Source organism: Egretta garzetta, unplaced genomic scaffold, assembly GCF_000687185.1.
Source record: "Egretta garzetta isolate BGI_Z169 unplaced genomic scaffold, ASM68718v1 scaffold575, whole genome shotgun sequence".
NCBI classification, from domain to species: domain Eukaryota; kingdom Metazoa; phylum Chordata; class Aves; order Pelecaniformes; family Ardeidae; genus Egretta; species Egretta garzetta.
Window position 1 is genome coordinate 937,714 of NW_009259790.1, and position 14,421 is coordinate 952,134.

At 42.4% G+C, this 14,421-nt stretch overlaps 2 protein-coding genes across 3 annotated transcripts in view; one reads left to right on the top strand and one right to left on the bottom strand.

Annotated features, from left to right (window-relative positions):
* PDXDC1 (pyridoxal dependent decarboxylase domain containing 1) overlaps positions 1 to 7,215 on the top strand; it is a 24,067-nt gene extending 16,852 nt beyond the window's left edge. Inside the window, exons 18-22 of the mRNA XM_009639571.2 lie at positions 664 to 785; positions 2,833 to 2,925; positions 3,024 to 3,120; positions 4,364 to 4,468; positions 5,313 to 7,215. Of these exons, the coding sequence (XP_009637866.1) occupies positions 664 to 785; positions 2,833 to 2,925; positions 3,024 to 3,120; positions 4,364 to 4,468; positions 5,313 to 5,575 (680 nt within the window). The 3' untranslated portion in view covers positions 5,576 to 7,215. The remainder of the gene's footprint in view (positions 1 to 663; positions 786 to 2,832; positions 2,926 to 3,023; positions 3,121 to 4,363; positions 4,469 to 5,312) is intronic.
* Positions 7,216 to 7,625: 410 nt separating this feature from the next.
* LOC104126974 (protein N-terminal asparagine amidohydrolase) overlaps positions 7,626 to 14,421 on the bottom strand; it is a 13,860-nt gene continuing 7,064 nt past the window's right edge. Inside the window, exons 2-10 of one of the 2 annotated variants that reach the window (XM_035895083.1) lie at positions 13,553 to 13,655; positions 13,400 to 13,465; positions 12,672 to 12,780; positions 11,403 to 11,476; positions 10,051 to 10,104; positions 9,193 to 9,246; positions 8,614 to 8,711; positions 8,039 to 8,152; positions 7,626 to 7,858 (exon numbers count right to left, since the gene is read on the bottom strand). In XM_035895083.1, the coding sequence (XP_035750976.1) occupies positions 7,679 to 7,858; positions 8,039 to 8,152; positions 8,614 to 8,711; positions 9,193 to 9,246; positions 10,051 to 10,104; positions 11,403 to 11,476; positions 12,672 to 12,780; positions 13,400 to 13,465; positions 13,553 to 13,655 (852 nt within the window). In that variant the 3' untranslated portion in view covers positions 7,626 to 7,678. Of the gene's footprint in view, positions 7,859 to 8,038; positions 8,153 to 8,613; positions 8,712 to 9,192; positions 9,247 to 10,050; positions 10,105 to 11,402; positions 11,477 to 12,671; positions 12,781 to 13,399; positions 13,466 to 13,552; positions 13,731 to 14,421 lie in introns of those variants that run through there. The other variant, XM_035895084.1, reaches the window with a different exon arrangement.

Consider the following 14,421-nt stretch of genomic DNA (forward strand, 5'->3'; position numbering starts at 1 on the left):
AGCAGGGTGAGCAAAGGGCACTGTTCTCAGAAACACTTGTGAAAAGTGACTTAGGATCAACTAAACCGGAAAGCATTTCCTTGTCGGAACGAACAGAAGCTGCAGTGTTCCTCTGTGTGAACTGAGCCTTCTCGGTTAGTGCCGTGTCTGGTGAAAAGCAGATCTTGTTCAAAACCCACTGCTTTCTGTGGATAGATTAAAAGCTTCAGATGACTTTTGTGATAAGTAGCAGCACTTTCACATTTACATAGTGACACATTATAGCCGAAATAATATTAATTTGCTTACTCAGAACTCTGATCTTTTTCTAGTCAGCTTTCAAAAATCAAGTGCCCTAAGAATTGTGGAACCAAGTAATCTGTAAATGGCAGAAAGTAACCAGTTTAAAGCATATTCAACCCTGATATTTGTTATAGAACTCCTTGGTTGTATAAAATATCCACTGTTTTTCTTGTTTAGATGATGTTTTCTCTTCTCTTCTTGAAAACCCACAGGGCTGAGCTTTCTTAGTCTGCCTAATTTATACCTCTGCAGATACTGCCCTTAATTACTGAAGTGCGTGTGTATGCATTAGGATTCCCAGATTTGCAAGTGTGACTGGTGCACCTGTTGTGGAAATGCATTTTTATACATCACACAGACTTATTCGCCCTGTGCTCACAGGTCCAGAATTTGGAGGGCAGAAGAACTGTGTTTATATTGGCATGGTAACTGAGGATCTGGACGTGTCAGAGCTAGTTGAAACTATTGCAGCAACAGGCAGAGAAATTGAAGAAAATTCGAGGGTATGTATTAATAAATCACAGCATTTCAGCACCTTTTTTTTTTTTTTTTTTCTCCCCTTCCATATTGGCTTCAGGACATGGTTTTGTTGGTGAAAGTAAAAATTGCACTTGCCTGCAACAAACTGTATTAATTACTGTAGAAGTAATAATCTGTGTCCACATAAGGAGGACTTACGTTACAGGATTGTGATACTCTGAGGATGTCCTGATTTCTGTTCATGGTTCTGTGTTCAGCAGTTCTAATGAAAAACTTCAGTAGTCCTGAAATAGGCTCATTTTAGCACTAAAATGTAAGCTGTCAAAAAAAAAAAAAAAAAGAGGGGGGGGAAAGGTGGGCGCTGATTGTGAGCTGGTGTTTCTCATCACTGATAGATGTGGTGGGATTGAGATTGTTATACCAGCTGTAAGACAAGACTGGGCCCTAATATGTGTGAAAAAATGTAAACTGGTGGCTTAAAAATGGAAATTACGATTTACCTATTGAAGTAACAAAGCTGATGATGCACCTCCTTTTTGCAAAAAGCATTTACCCGATCAGAGTTCTCCAAATGTTCTCTAAAGTAGAATTCCTAAATGACCCGCATCACAGATGCCTGTCTGTCCTTTCATTCCTCTAGTGCTGGGCATTTAATTTCCTCACCTAAAGAGTAAATAGAACTTCCGAATTCCTTTGCCTATTTCTGCCCATGGGAATATATTGATTTTGGCATTGAAACTTTGTCTAGCAGTGTTTTCTGAGGGCTTCCTGCCCTCTCTTGACTTCCTGTGCTGTTCTGAGGGTGAGATGAAAGGTGATTTGCCTGTTAAAGTACCTTTGGGTTTTTAACTGTTGTAGTTGAGAGATTAGGAACTGAACGCCCAGAATATGGGCCACTCTGACCCTGAAGCTTCTAGGGAGGAACCCAGAATAGCGGAGGACTTGTTCCAAGGATTGCACCTTTCCTAGCTACAATAAATGTGTGGTACTGAAAGGATCTTACACCAATTGATCCAAAACTGAGAAACAGAACCAGTTGGTGAGAATTGATGCTTGCATCATTTAGATAAGCGATGTTTGGTACAAGAGGGAAACCTTTAGGAAAAAAAACTACTCCGGTATCAGCAAGGCCTTAGGACATAGAGACAAATATACTAAAAGGCAGAACTATAATTTAAGACAAACATTTTGACTGGACCAGAAAACACAGTGGTTCTTGAACTCTAAATGCAGCCCTGTTGCCCTCCCTACTGTAGTCAGTACATCCGGGTATTTAGCTTGCTGTGGTGGTCAATTCCTGGCTTGCCTCTGCCCCAGGGAAAAGTAGCAGCTTCCTCTTTTTCCTTTGTTTTTATTAACTGACAGTAACCCATGGTTTTGACATTTTGGAGGAATTACTTGTCATCTAAGCCTTGTGCAATATTAAAACCCAAGTTACATTATGGGAATTGGCATTTGTCTTGCACATGACAAAATTGTGACTTTGTTTCTTGATCTCTTGGGTTTGTTCATTTATTGCCTCTACAGCTCTCCCAGTAAGCTGCTTGACCTTTGTAGTGTAAAACATCACCGATGCTGGCATAGGATGTCACCAGGACCAGATTGGCAGTCGTGTGTTAAATTTGAAAAGCAAAGTTGAACCTGTAGCTAGGCTGACATACACCTGGTTAGGCCTACTGTGAGGCTAGTTTAAGTCCTTGGTACTTGCAGAAACCAAAATCTACTTTATACACCTAAGAATTCTTCCCAGTCAGATTTGGCATCTGACAAACGCTTATGTGCTAAGCAGATCTTTGAAGAATTTGGGTCACAGGCTTGTCTCAAAGAAAAATATATACTGTTCCTGTTTTAAAATGACATTCTGTCCTCTGGGCGTATCTTTTTATAAAAATACTGCAATCAGCCTGTACCTTCTTTAATTTACAGTCATAATGAAATAGTATTTGACAAGTATTGTCTTAAAGTGGAAAAATATCTGGCTACCATATTTACATCCTCGAAACCTGAACTAAAAAGACAATTTCAAGTCCAAATAATATATATAACAATGGAATTTCTTGGTTTTATTAGCTGTTGGAAAACATGACGGAAGTTGTTAGAAAAGGGATACAGGAAGCACAACTTCAGCTCCAGAAAGCAAATGAAGAACGACTTCTGGAAGAGGTAAGGCTGTAAAAATTAGTTATCTAAGTAACTGGAAACAACTTGTCACCACATGGGTAGCTTGCTCACCAGCCAGTGTTTAACCATGTACCTTGCAGGGACTGCTCCGACAGATACCTGTAGTGGGCTCTGTGCTGAACTGGTTTTCTCCATTCCAAGCCTCACCGAAGGGAAGAACATTTAATTTAACAGCAGGTAGGACTTGGTGCATCTGCAGCCGTGTTACGCTGTCATTTGAACTGCTTCCAATTTTATACTAAAATTGCAACACACTTTCTTGTGCTGATTTGATTGTGGGTGACATAATCCACCCTCAGGATGTAAAAGAATGTGCTCTTCATTATTTCTGTAACGCGCAGTAAGACAATCTTCTAACCTCACTTGTGGAGTTTACATTCTGTTCTTGCATGTTGAGTCACATTAAAAAAGCTGTATTAGACGTTGGCATTTATTAATAGAGGACTCATTTCTGTGATTTTGGCTACATGCGCTGCAAAAGTTTGGTATTTATGCTGTGTTTATATATCAGCTAGCAGGGTAGCTGAGGTCTTAGACCGTTGCTTCCCTATGTATGTGCCCATGCACCCTCTTGCGTGTGCTCGCACGGTGGTGCTCAGCTGTTCGCTGTGCTACTGGACCTGATGTCTCTGTCTGAAATCCTGGTTTGAGTGATTGCCTGGCTACTGGCACGCTGATAAAGTACGAGTCTGCCCACTGGGCAGGGCAGCACAGTGCCTGACAAGGTTGGGCTAAGACTTGCCGAGGACTGGCGTGAACGTGGCTTTGTGGGAGCCAGTGATGAATGGAATGTTACAATATAAAAGGCTATTATTTTACTCGTATAGTTGTAATTCATGCCTGGTGATGTGAAAAGAACTGTCTATAGCTTTTAAATCATTAAGACTGGTGTACAACTACTACTTTCTGAAATGGTAAATTTTCACTGTAAAAATTGTGGCAGAGCCTTAAGAATATTCCCGAACTCAGCCCAGCTGTGTCTGTGTGTCACTGAAGAGCCAGGCAGGCTTTCTGCTGCAGTTGGGATCTTTCTGTCTGAGCCATCTTATGGCAGAGAAGAGCAAGGTTTCCTTGCGAAGGCTTACCCCCTCCTAGCTAGGTACCCCTTCCAAGCGCACTGCTTGGGAGCTCGCAGCTGGGAATACGTCAGGGGCCTGCTGGAGAAGGAAAAAGGAATATTGGGTGTAGCAGTGTTGTGAAGCAGCATGAGGGGAAACTTCATCTTTGTAAGTCTCAGCACTGGTGTCCCCAGGAACTCAGAAATGGATTGCCATCAAGTGGCAGTTTCAACTCAACCTAGCATGTGCAGTTTCAGAACTGAGCAGTAACACCAGGATTGTTACATACCTTATAAATACAGATGAACAGAAAACTTGCCTAGTTTTTGTTACAGTCAACTTGATACTTTTTTAACCTGCAGGCTCTCTAGAATCCACAGAATCTACCTATGTATCAAAGGCCCAAGGAACAGGCACTACTCCACCACCAACTCCAACGTCCAGCCTTGCAAAGCAAAGACTTCCTGGTAAGTTTCTATGGCTTAGTTTTATTTCTAAAACTTGCTACAACATCTGCCCTCTGAGTTGTAGGACACAGGACAGTCCATACGATTTTCCATCTTTTGCAATATCTGGAACTGGAGCCCATCCTCTAGTGCCCTAAGTCTGCCTTAAAAACCTCATTTTAAACATGGCACAGAACACCAGCCCCATTTGTTTCCTCCCTAAGAATTTTTCCTGGGAGTACAGGAAGTTGTTATCCCATTAACTAGCAGCTGGCTGTGAAGTCCAGAATTTTCCTCTGGAACATTATGAGGTTATTGAGGCCTTAAAAATTAGCAGGTAAACAAGCCAAAAGGGGTTTTTTTGAAATAAAAGCATAAATAACGTGTAATCACATATTTGAGCAATTGTATTTCTGTTGCTACCTAGTATTTTCTGAACAAAGTCATTCGAAGGTGAAGATCTATTAAATCTTTCTGTGTAGTTGTGTCAGTAATTGATGTTGATTTGTCTGGCAGGAAAACCATAGTTTTAACTCGCCTTCTGAGTTGGCTGGCTTCCAGCCTGTGATTTTCAGTGCAAGTTGTTACCCTAGAATGACTCACTGGGCCTGTGGACAGTGTGTTTGGCAGCTGGATTTTAACCGTCTCTGTGCGTAGGATAAAATAACAGGAGCTGCTGCCTTGCATACATGCCCGTAACTGCAAGCAAGCACGTCTGTGTTCAGGGTATAAAAGTTAGCACCCAAATCAAATCTATTTCTTTGCACTTGTAAAATTCAAATACTTTCTTTGAAACTTAACTTGTGGGTACTGCATTTTGTATCTGCTGCCTTCGTTGGTACTGTACTCCTCAAACACTTTACAGGTCAGAAAATTTTTAAGAGGTCTCTAAGAAGTTCTGATGCGTTCAGTGAGACCAGCTCAGTCAGCCACTGTGATGACCTGGAGAAGATGGATCAGAGGCCCCCAACCCTACCCCCTGGCCAAGAGCTAGCACCTTCGGAGACAGAAAAACCAGAGGAGCTGAAGGACGCCGTGCAGGCAACAAAGACAGACAGTGGGGACATTCAGAGTGACAAATCGCCACGTGACTGCACAAAGGTACAGGAACAAGAAAGTCAAAGATAAAATCCAGGCTGTGGATGTCAGACTCTGCAGAGGAAGCCTGTGCCCCAGGAGGCAGGGTATTCATCATGCATTTAAAATGTGAACAGTGCCACACACTAGTACAGTAATAACTACTGTAACTTATTAACTGGGATTTTGCACAAGTATAAATTCCCCCCCATGGGACAGACACTTGTCTTACCGTACAACACTTGTTACACTTGCTTTAATCCTCTACATGTCAGTGTCACCAAAGTACTAGTGACGTTTATTAACAGCTCATCAACGTTTGTAAAAACAATTGGCAGTTATCCTTCCTGTAGGAATCTAAGCCTGATAACAGTTGCTAACTAACCAACCAGCCATACATGAGATTTAGAGTATGGTTGTACCCAATAATTGTAAAATGATCTTAAATTCTACGTTAATACACTTCAAAAAATAATCAACTGCCAATTGTTCACCTCTTTAATGTTTAAAATTCAGTTTAGCCTCCCCTGCACACCATCTGCTGCAGTCACACTGGCTCTCTTTTGCTGCTGGTTTTCCCCCGACACAGAGCATTGCTGAGCAGCCGTGGGGCGGTGGGCGCTCGGGCTGGCTCTGCGTAGGCGTCGCTGGACCGTACCTCGCCAGTGGCTGTTTTTTTCCTGCTGTTGTACAAGTTGCCCCAGTCAGCCAAGCCCTAGGTACAGCAGGGACTAAATTAATTTTTAAGCCTTTTAGAAAGAAATAGTGCCTCTGCATGCCCGAACGGCTTTGTGCTTCTGCCACTGGAAAGAATCCCCAGCACACCGTTGTTTTCCTTTGCACGCCATTTATAAGCCAAATACTATTGAACACATTTATGTAGTGTAACTGGAGTTCTTTCTGTTGTGTATTTTTAAAGATAGTTGTAGTAAAGCTCAAAAAAACAAATACATTTGTGATGGTTTTAACACTTGTTTTTTGAATAACAGTAACTTACCTATGGTAGGAATTGTACAGACTCCAAGAAATTACACAGGTTATTTACACTACAGCACAACATCATAGTGTCCAAGACTACTTAATGCACAAGCAAAGCTTTGGGGAAATCAGAAGCTAAGGTGTAGAAGTCTGTCCATCCGTGTGTGTCCCCCCCCCCCCCAAATTATCTTAATCACTTGCTGCAAATTTTCAGAGCTTCTTGTGGAAGGAAAGGTGAGCTTTGGAAGAGCTTGCTTTCCCTGTGGTATCTGAGATGTTGAGGAAAACCGATCCTGTCGCTATAGAACTGTAGTTTGTTCACTCTTTTTTCATTTGGCATGGGGTTGGGGTTGGTTTTTTTGTTCCCCTAAGAGATATATCAATGCCGTAACAGCTGTAGTGGTAGCAGGACTGACTGATCATCTGAAAAATTTGGGGGTTTTGAATTGTACTGTCACCTGATTTGACTTTCAGCTTCTAGATCCTGTGGGGCTGGGATGCCGTGAACAAGTTAATTTTGCTGTTGGGGTAATTTATGTAAATCAGAGTGCAATTTTTCTAAAGTGCAAAACCAATTAAGTTGACTCGTCTTCCTTATTGGTTTCTTTGGTGGGATGAAGTATGTTAATAAGAGTAATTTGTTGGGGATAAAATTATCATCACAAGGATTAATTTTTAATGTTTTTATATTTGGAAGTGTTAAACCGGTAGTTCTGTTGGAGTGAGCTTTATTCTTTAGATACTATCTGAATGTTTCAATAAAGTCTTCAAATTATTACTCCTGAATTACGTGGTGGTTGAAGGAGCCTTCCCTAAGTTTCAGTGAGCTTTACGTGTGTGCAACTTACTTTCACTTTGTGTGGAAAATCACTTTCTGAAGTAGGTACCAGCATAACGACTTCCCTTCTCGGTCTCCCAGCACTGCTACCTCGCTCGAGCTGGGCCGATCAAATTCCTGTACTGGAGCAGCAGAACATAAACAAAGCCAAATTCTTACTTCAATGTAGCAGTGACTCCTATGTAAGTAATGCAGAAAAAGCAAGTTACTTCTGTCAAAATATTTTATTTTGAAAAGCACAGGAACAATAGCACTTGTCACCAGCAATGTGCTTGTGACCACCTGCTCTTCTTGCAAGACTGTACTTCCCTAAAGCAGTTGTGGTGTTTGGTTCCAGGTTAGATCTTGTCAGAACAAACCCGTTCCCACAACCCTTCTTCATTTTTTTTGTAGATGCGAGGTTTCCTGTCAGGAAACAGGGAGCGAGATGGAAAGGGATGTTCTTTTAAAAACGTTAGAGTAGCTCTAATGTGGGAAACAAAGTGGGGTGGCTCAGCCAGGGGCGACGTGGAAAGATTCTGAAAAACAAGATGGGAGGAAGAGCTGCTTGACACACTGAATACCAAGTTCTCAATGATTCTATCTTTTCATAAGAGGACTTCCCACCCTCCACAGCAGGACACTGGGAAAAGCTTTGACAGACCGTACCCCTCTCTACTTGGCTAGAAGGGAAGGGAAAAAAAAAATAAGTCAGGTACCTGTAAAATCTGTTCATCGTCTTGTTCCAACCAGAAGTCCACATGTGGGAAAGGCCTCCAGAAGTAAGGCCCAATCTGTAGCTGTTCCATCTTCGCATCGTAAATGTTAGTCAGCTGTAACAACACAGGGAGCCTTAAATGTCAGACAATGGGCAAGGCCTTAAGCTACAGCTTGTCTGAACCGTACTGTGTGCCAGCTCAGCCCTGCTTCCTTGGCATTAAGAGTAACCAATTACTCTGACAAACGACATTAAACCGTAACAAAAAAACCCAGAACTGAAGGATAGTGCTGGGATTATGCCCTGACTCTCTTTACCCTGCTGAAAGCTGTAGGGCCAGTCGCAAGGTCACGTGCAGGAGCTGTACTTCCTCCACAAGGCTCACCCTGGCAGCTGAAAGCTCAGAAGCGTTGAACTCCACTTTTGCCTCCGCTCTCCCCTCGGCGTTTTCAGTTGGTTTTATACTTACAGAGCACTACCAAAGAATTTTTTCTTCAAACTTTTGACATCCCGTTGCCCCAACTGGTCAACCCTTGCAGCAAAAATACCATTTCTTCCCCTCTTGCTTTTACTCACCCTCGCTCCTGTTAAAACATGGGCTGAACGCAAATCCTTATCTGGCCCTTTTTCTGGGAAGGTTGCAGGGAAAATCTCTGCCGTTTTAACATTCACAGCTGGCAGGAAATAAGAGTTTCAATACAGAGACAATTAATTCTTAAAAAATGCTTGTTTAAAATGACCGTGTCCCCAACACAACTGTGACAGCATATTGCTACATATTTTGCTTTGGCAGCATTTCAACATTCCAGAGGAACATTTTCAGAGATACTTAAACTAATTAGAAAAAAAATTAGAATGAACAACAGAAAGAAGGCTGAATTCTAACCCCGAAGGTCAGGACAGGAGCTTGGTATTGACAAAATCGTAACTACAGTTAAATGGAAAAAAAATCTGCTTGCATTTCTACATGGCAACTCCGTGTGTGCATCTGCCCAACTGCGGTACCAGAAGAAAACTTCTATTTCTACCTACACCTCCAAGAGCAGCACTTAACTTTAGGCCAGGCTCTGCCCTGTTAAAATCAGCCCTTTTACTACTGGAATCTGAAAAGCAATCCTGTTACAAAAAAAATAACTGAATTCTAATTTAACTCACCTATTCCATAAATGACTGGAAAGTGAATATCCTTTTCTTCTCTGTCATTTAGTTCTGTAAGAAAAAAAAAAGGTCAAACTCAGAGGGCTTTGGCTTTTTTTCTGCACAGCATTAATTTAGTTGTGTGTTATCAGAGAAGAACAGATGTGATGTTGCATAAAGACAGAAAAAAACCCAAGGAAACCTAAAAGAAAGATGGGAAGGAAGGTGCAGGTCAGTAACAGCACCCTTGGGGCCCGGAGCAGAACTCTCCATCCCCTAGCAGCACGGCCAGCTCCAGCCGACTGCCACCCCACCTCCTGCAGGGGCAACTTACGAGGCAAAAACCCACAACGCAAAACTACCACTATGCCAAGTTTCCAAGATGTAAGTCACCAACAGCGCTGTAACGCAAAGATGATGGACATACAACCTGAACATGACACGAAGAAAATGAAATTACTTCTTCCTTTACATGACATCACACGCTATGAACTAGTGGAATGAGTTTATGCATCCATTCATGGCAGCAGGTCAAAGGGCTGTAAGTGCCCTTCTTGGTCACCTCTGAAGGTCTCCGTGGGCACACAGCCTCCTCCCACAGGCCAAGGGTGGCCAGAGGAGCTGGTAACGGTCCTGGATGGTTTCCACTGTCAGTCGCATTTCAGCAGCACTAGGTAAGGAGAGAATCCTTGCTGCACCATCTATTTGACATCACCACACGCACTACTAGCAACAAAACTAAAAATTACAAATCTTTCTGGAGGACTTGTGCTGTTCCTTCTTACAGGACAGATAAAGCAGCCACCTGTGAAAAGCCCCTACACTTTGAAGTCAGTGGCTAAAGATAATATAAAAACCAAGGAAACATCTTCTTACCTGTTACGCAGAACGTCACTAAATGAACACCATCTGGCTGGAGGTCAAACGCTCCTAGAGCAACAACAACAGCAGCAATGTGTAAGACTGACTGGTGGCAAAGCAGGTGCCGTATGTAGACGATGGGGCATTACCAGTGCCGCGCACAGCAGCACGGGTGGGCAGAGATACCTAACACACTGTTCCTAGATAAGGCAACAGAGCAAAAAGCGTTGTCCAGATTTCTTTCAAGGTAACTTTTATGAAATGAAAACCACAGCTACTAAGCATAACAGCAACTTACGCAGAGTAGCCATCTGTAACAGCAAGAACACGCTACAGAAGCGTTGTGCCACCTACTCCTTTTACTGACACTGGTTTAGCTCTGGCATCGCATCAGCTCTGCTTTAGATCACCATACACTGAACAGCTGACACAAACATATTTTCCTAAAATGTTACAGATACAGTGAGCAAAGCCTGTCTTTCATTAGCTGCATTTTGATGATGCTTTTCACTATCCCACACACCAGAAAACCCTTTTTTCAAAGTTCTAATAGCAATACAATGTTATTGTTTCAAACTAATTTGATTCATGAAAATCAGAAGGTTGAAAAAAATAAATTAACCAAAATCCTCAATTCTGTACAGAACTCTCATACAACATACAGCACAGCTAACAGGAATCGCACGGCGTGATGGCCATGAGGGTGCATCCCAGGACCTTTGCCTGTTCCGTTTTCCTTTCTGTTTTACCCCCTGCACCACCTCCCTCCAATCCCAAGTCTGCCTCCTCCCCATTCCAGTGGGCTCCCGTAGCGCTCAGCACAAGTCAAGTCAGAGCGCTTATGGGTTACCAGGTGCTTTACATTTCCAATTTGTAAAGCACCACAATCGCTTCTCTGGACTATAGATTGTAATTTATAAACAGACATAACATCTTATCTTCCATCAGACAATTCCAAACAATAGTTAAATTTTACCCCATCGCATTAAGGTATGAAACGAATAGTAACTAATGAAGTCACCTACTTCTCTAGATTTAGACGGTGACAACACCACCTGACCAAGATCCCACAGCCTATCGGCAGCAGGGCCAGGAATCGAGCCCAGCTGAACGGCACTCCAATTCTAACATGCTAGAATACAAGCCAGGAAGAAGTTACAAGTTCAGGCCCTCCATCCCACGTGCTGGCCGCATGCAAGCCTCAGAAGTCCAACCCCTCTGCACACAAAGTTCTCAGGTAGAGAAAACACCCTTCAAAACACATCCAGATATCTTTCTGTGAAATGACAGGGGGTTCAGATTACAAACACCAAATCCAGTCAGAATTATTTTTTGGGGACATGAGAGTGGAAAAAAAGTGAACTTACTAAGAAGCTGATTAGTAAGTTTTTGTGAGAACTGCCTATCATCATTGAAACCTCCAACTAGGTGCACTTCCAGCCTAACAGAGATGGAATAACAGGAAACAGCAGTTAAAAAGACATCCCAAAGTGAACAGCTTTACAAAATAACCCCCAGCCCAGACTGCAAAGCAATCATTAGAGAAGCTTCACTTGTTGCAGTCACATGCACCAAGTTGGTTTGCATTACATAGCAAGTTATGGCAATTCCATTCTGAATGCTTCAGGATCATCCAGGAAACAGCACAAATTGGAAACTTTAATAAGAACCATTACATGCATGTGCTTCTGTCTAACCCAGTGGTCTCTCCGATGGTCAGCACCTCTGGTTTGGACTGAACTTAGCAACCACCTTTCAGCTCCCAAGAAAGGGTTAATTAAACGTGAAGATTTTTGCTCCTGGGACCTCCACACAGCTATTCTGGACCATACAGCAGGATTTTCTGAGAAGTGTCTACATAAAAACAAGTCCTAACAAATCATAAGTTTTTAGAGACCGTATTTTCTAAGTTCATTGAGTTTTTGATCTTATCAAACTACAGGGGCAAAAAAATCACATCCAGGAAGACCCTTGCTTGCTAAATTCCATTACAGGGCTTTCCCCCTCCATCCTCTTCCACCCCAAAAAAATTTTTTTCTTAGAAAAATCCCAGATGGATTCTCAGATCGCAAAAGAATTTACAAGACCAACAGTCTGGAAGGAAAAATGGAACATAAGCCCAAAACCAGTGGTTTGGAAAACTGTGCACATCTGAAACAAAAGTTAACTGGGAAACAGTAAACACAAAATCTCACAATAGTATTTTACAGAGACGCTATTCAGAACAGAACCATGCTTTAAACCACTGCTAAAAACACCCTCAAAATCATCATCAAGGAAATCGTTTTCACTTTACGTGTGGTTCCTGATCAAGAGATAATTCCTGCACAATTACCTTGTCTGATGCACATCTGAAACAAAAGTTAACTGGGAAACAGTAAACACAAAATCTCACAATAGTATTTTACAGAGACGCTATTCAGAACAGAACCATGCTTTAAACCACTGCTAAAAACACCCTCAAAATCATCATCAAGGAAATCGTTTTCACTTTACGTGTGGTTCCTGATCAAGAGATAATTCCTGCACAATTACCTTGTCTGAACCCCACAAAATCACACAAAAATTCCCCACCTTACAAACTGCAATAACCTTTGTGAAAAGCAGTACGCAAGAAATAAAAGAGCAGGGCTGACCTTCCACATCCTGTGTTGTTAGAGAATGATTTTACTGCGCTCATGATGAGTGACACCTCAGCTTCTGTGTCTGACCCGTCACAGTGTGTCAAGCAGGTAGCTCCACTGCCTGCGGAAGACACGAGGAGACAGTTAACGACATTGTTGGAGGCCATTACGTGACCATAATTGAAATCAGTAACAGTTTACACTGCTCTAGCAGTGCAAGGGCTATGTCCGGCACCTCCTCGCTTCCTCTCAGGACAGCAGCCTCCAGCAGAAGGTACGGCTGACTGAACCAGGCAATAATCTCTTTGTGTGCCCCATTACAAAATCACCAGAACTCACGTGAAGGGTACATGTGCCCTCTTAACCTGGACCAGGCAACACCTCTCACATCAGAAATCCAGGCACGCAGCGAGGCTCTTTCCACAAATTCTGCCTCTGTTATTACCAAACCCTGCAGGCCCAAACTGCTGAGCACAGCCAAGGGCTGCAGCTGCCACCACCCACTGGCCACGAGAGCAGGTCAAGTTTAGGATCTGCTCATTGAGCAACCAGAACACAGAATCCCTAACACTAAACACGCCAACTCTTTGAGCAAGTCATTCAGGTAATACATCATATGACTTTTTGAGATTCAAGTTTACATAAACGTAGTTGCAGTTTATTTTATTAATGCAGCATAAACCAATACTAATCCATTACCTGAGAGTTACGGTTTTGTTCTTAACATCCTATAAAGGTACCTGTGTGTCGGAGCACAACTATGTGGCAGGTGGTTGCATCATCTGATCCAAGAATGGAAACAGAACCTATTTAAAAGGAGGGAAACAGGATAAGAACTTTGCTCTCACAATCGCTGCTTCAGTAGAAGAAAAAGCGTTTGTGTTCCTACATACCATCTTTAGGGGTAGTCACTGCAAATTCTCTCTGCTGGACATACAGAAGACCTTTGGGTTCCACAATTTGAGCAGGCTGACTTCTTAGAAGTTTTGCCTTTTCCTAAAGACAAATGATAATAGACACTACAGTGGCTGAATTCTCAGGTGTATCCATTACTTGACAGAAATATCACCTCTGAAAAGCAAAGGGAGCCAGGTCAGAGAGAAACATATTTGGTATTATGGAGTATTTTGAATTTTTAGAATTTTTTGTTTTCCTGCCACTGATCTAGTTAATTGTTAAATCCCGTAATTCCATAAACACACAAACCCCTTCTCCCTGCTTCACAGATGATAAAATGGAGGTACAACAAAAAGCAACAGGACTTGGCCAAGATTACATTAGACAATACCAGGGCTGATCTTGGGAGTTTAATCGGGGCAGGAAATTTTTTAAATGTAGAAGTTTCAGTCTTCTACTGCCACCACCCAGCATATATATTTAGTACTTATCAAAATATCGCTTAATTATCAGCTCGCTTAGCACACGGAAAACAGAGATTCCTGGGCTCTGACTACCACAGTACTGTCACAGACCCACTGGGTTGGCAGCGAATTTCCATCCTGGGGCTCAAAAAACACTGCACAGTTTTATCAAATTAGCATCAGTTTTACTGCAAAAACTCAGTTTCTATGAGGAAGCATTTTCTGATTAGAAACATCTTCCCAAGCAGCTCTGCCCAGCAGTTCCTGGCTCACAGTCTGCCCTTCGGATTACAACATGTATAGACTGAAAGGGCGGTTAAAGCCTGCCTAGGCACGGCTGTTTGGGCCGCTATCACCCGTTTCTGTTGGTTTCGCACGGAAAGGGGCAGCTCAGCCCTGCC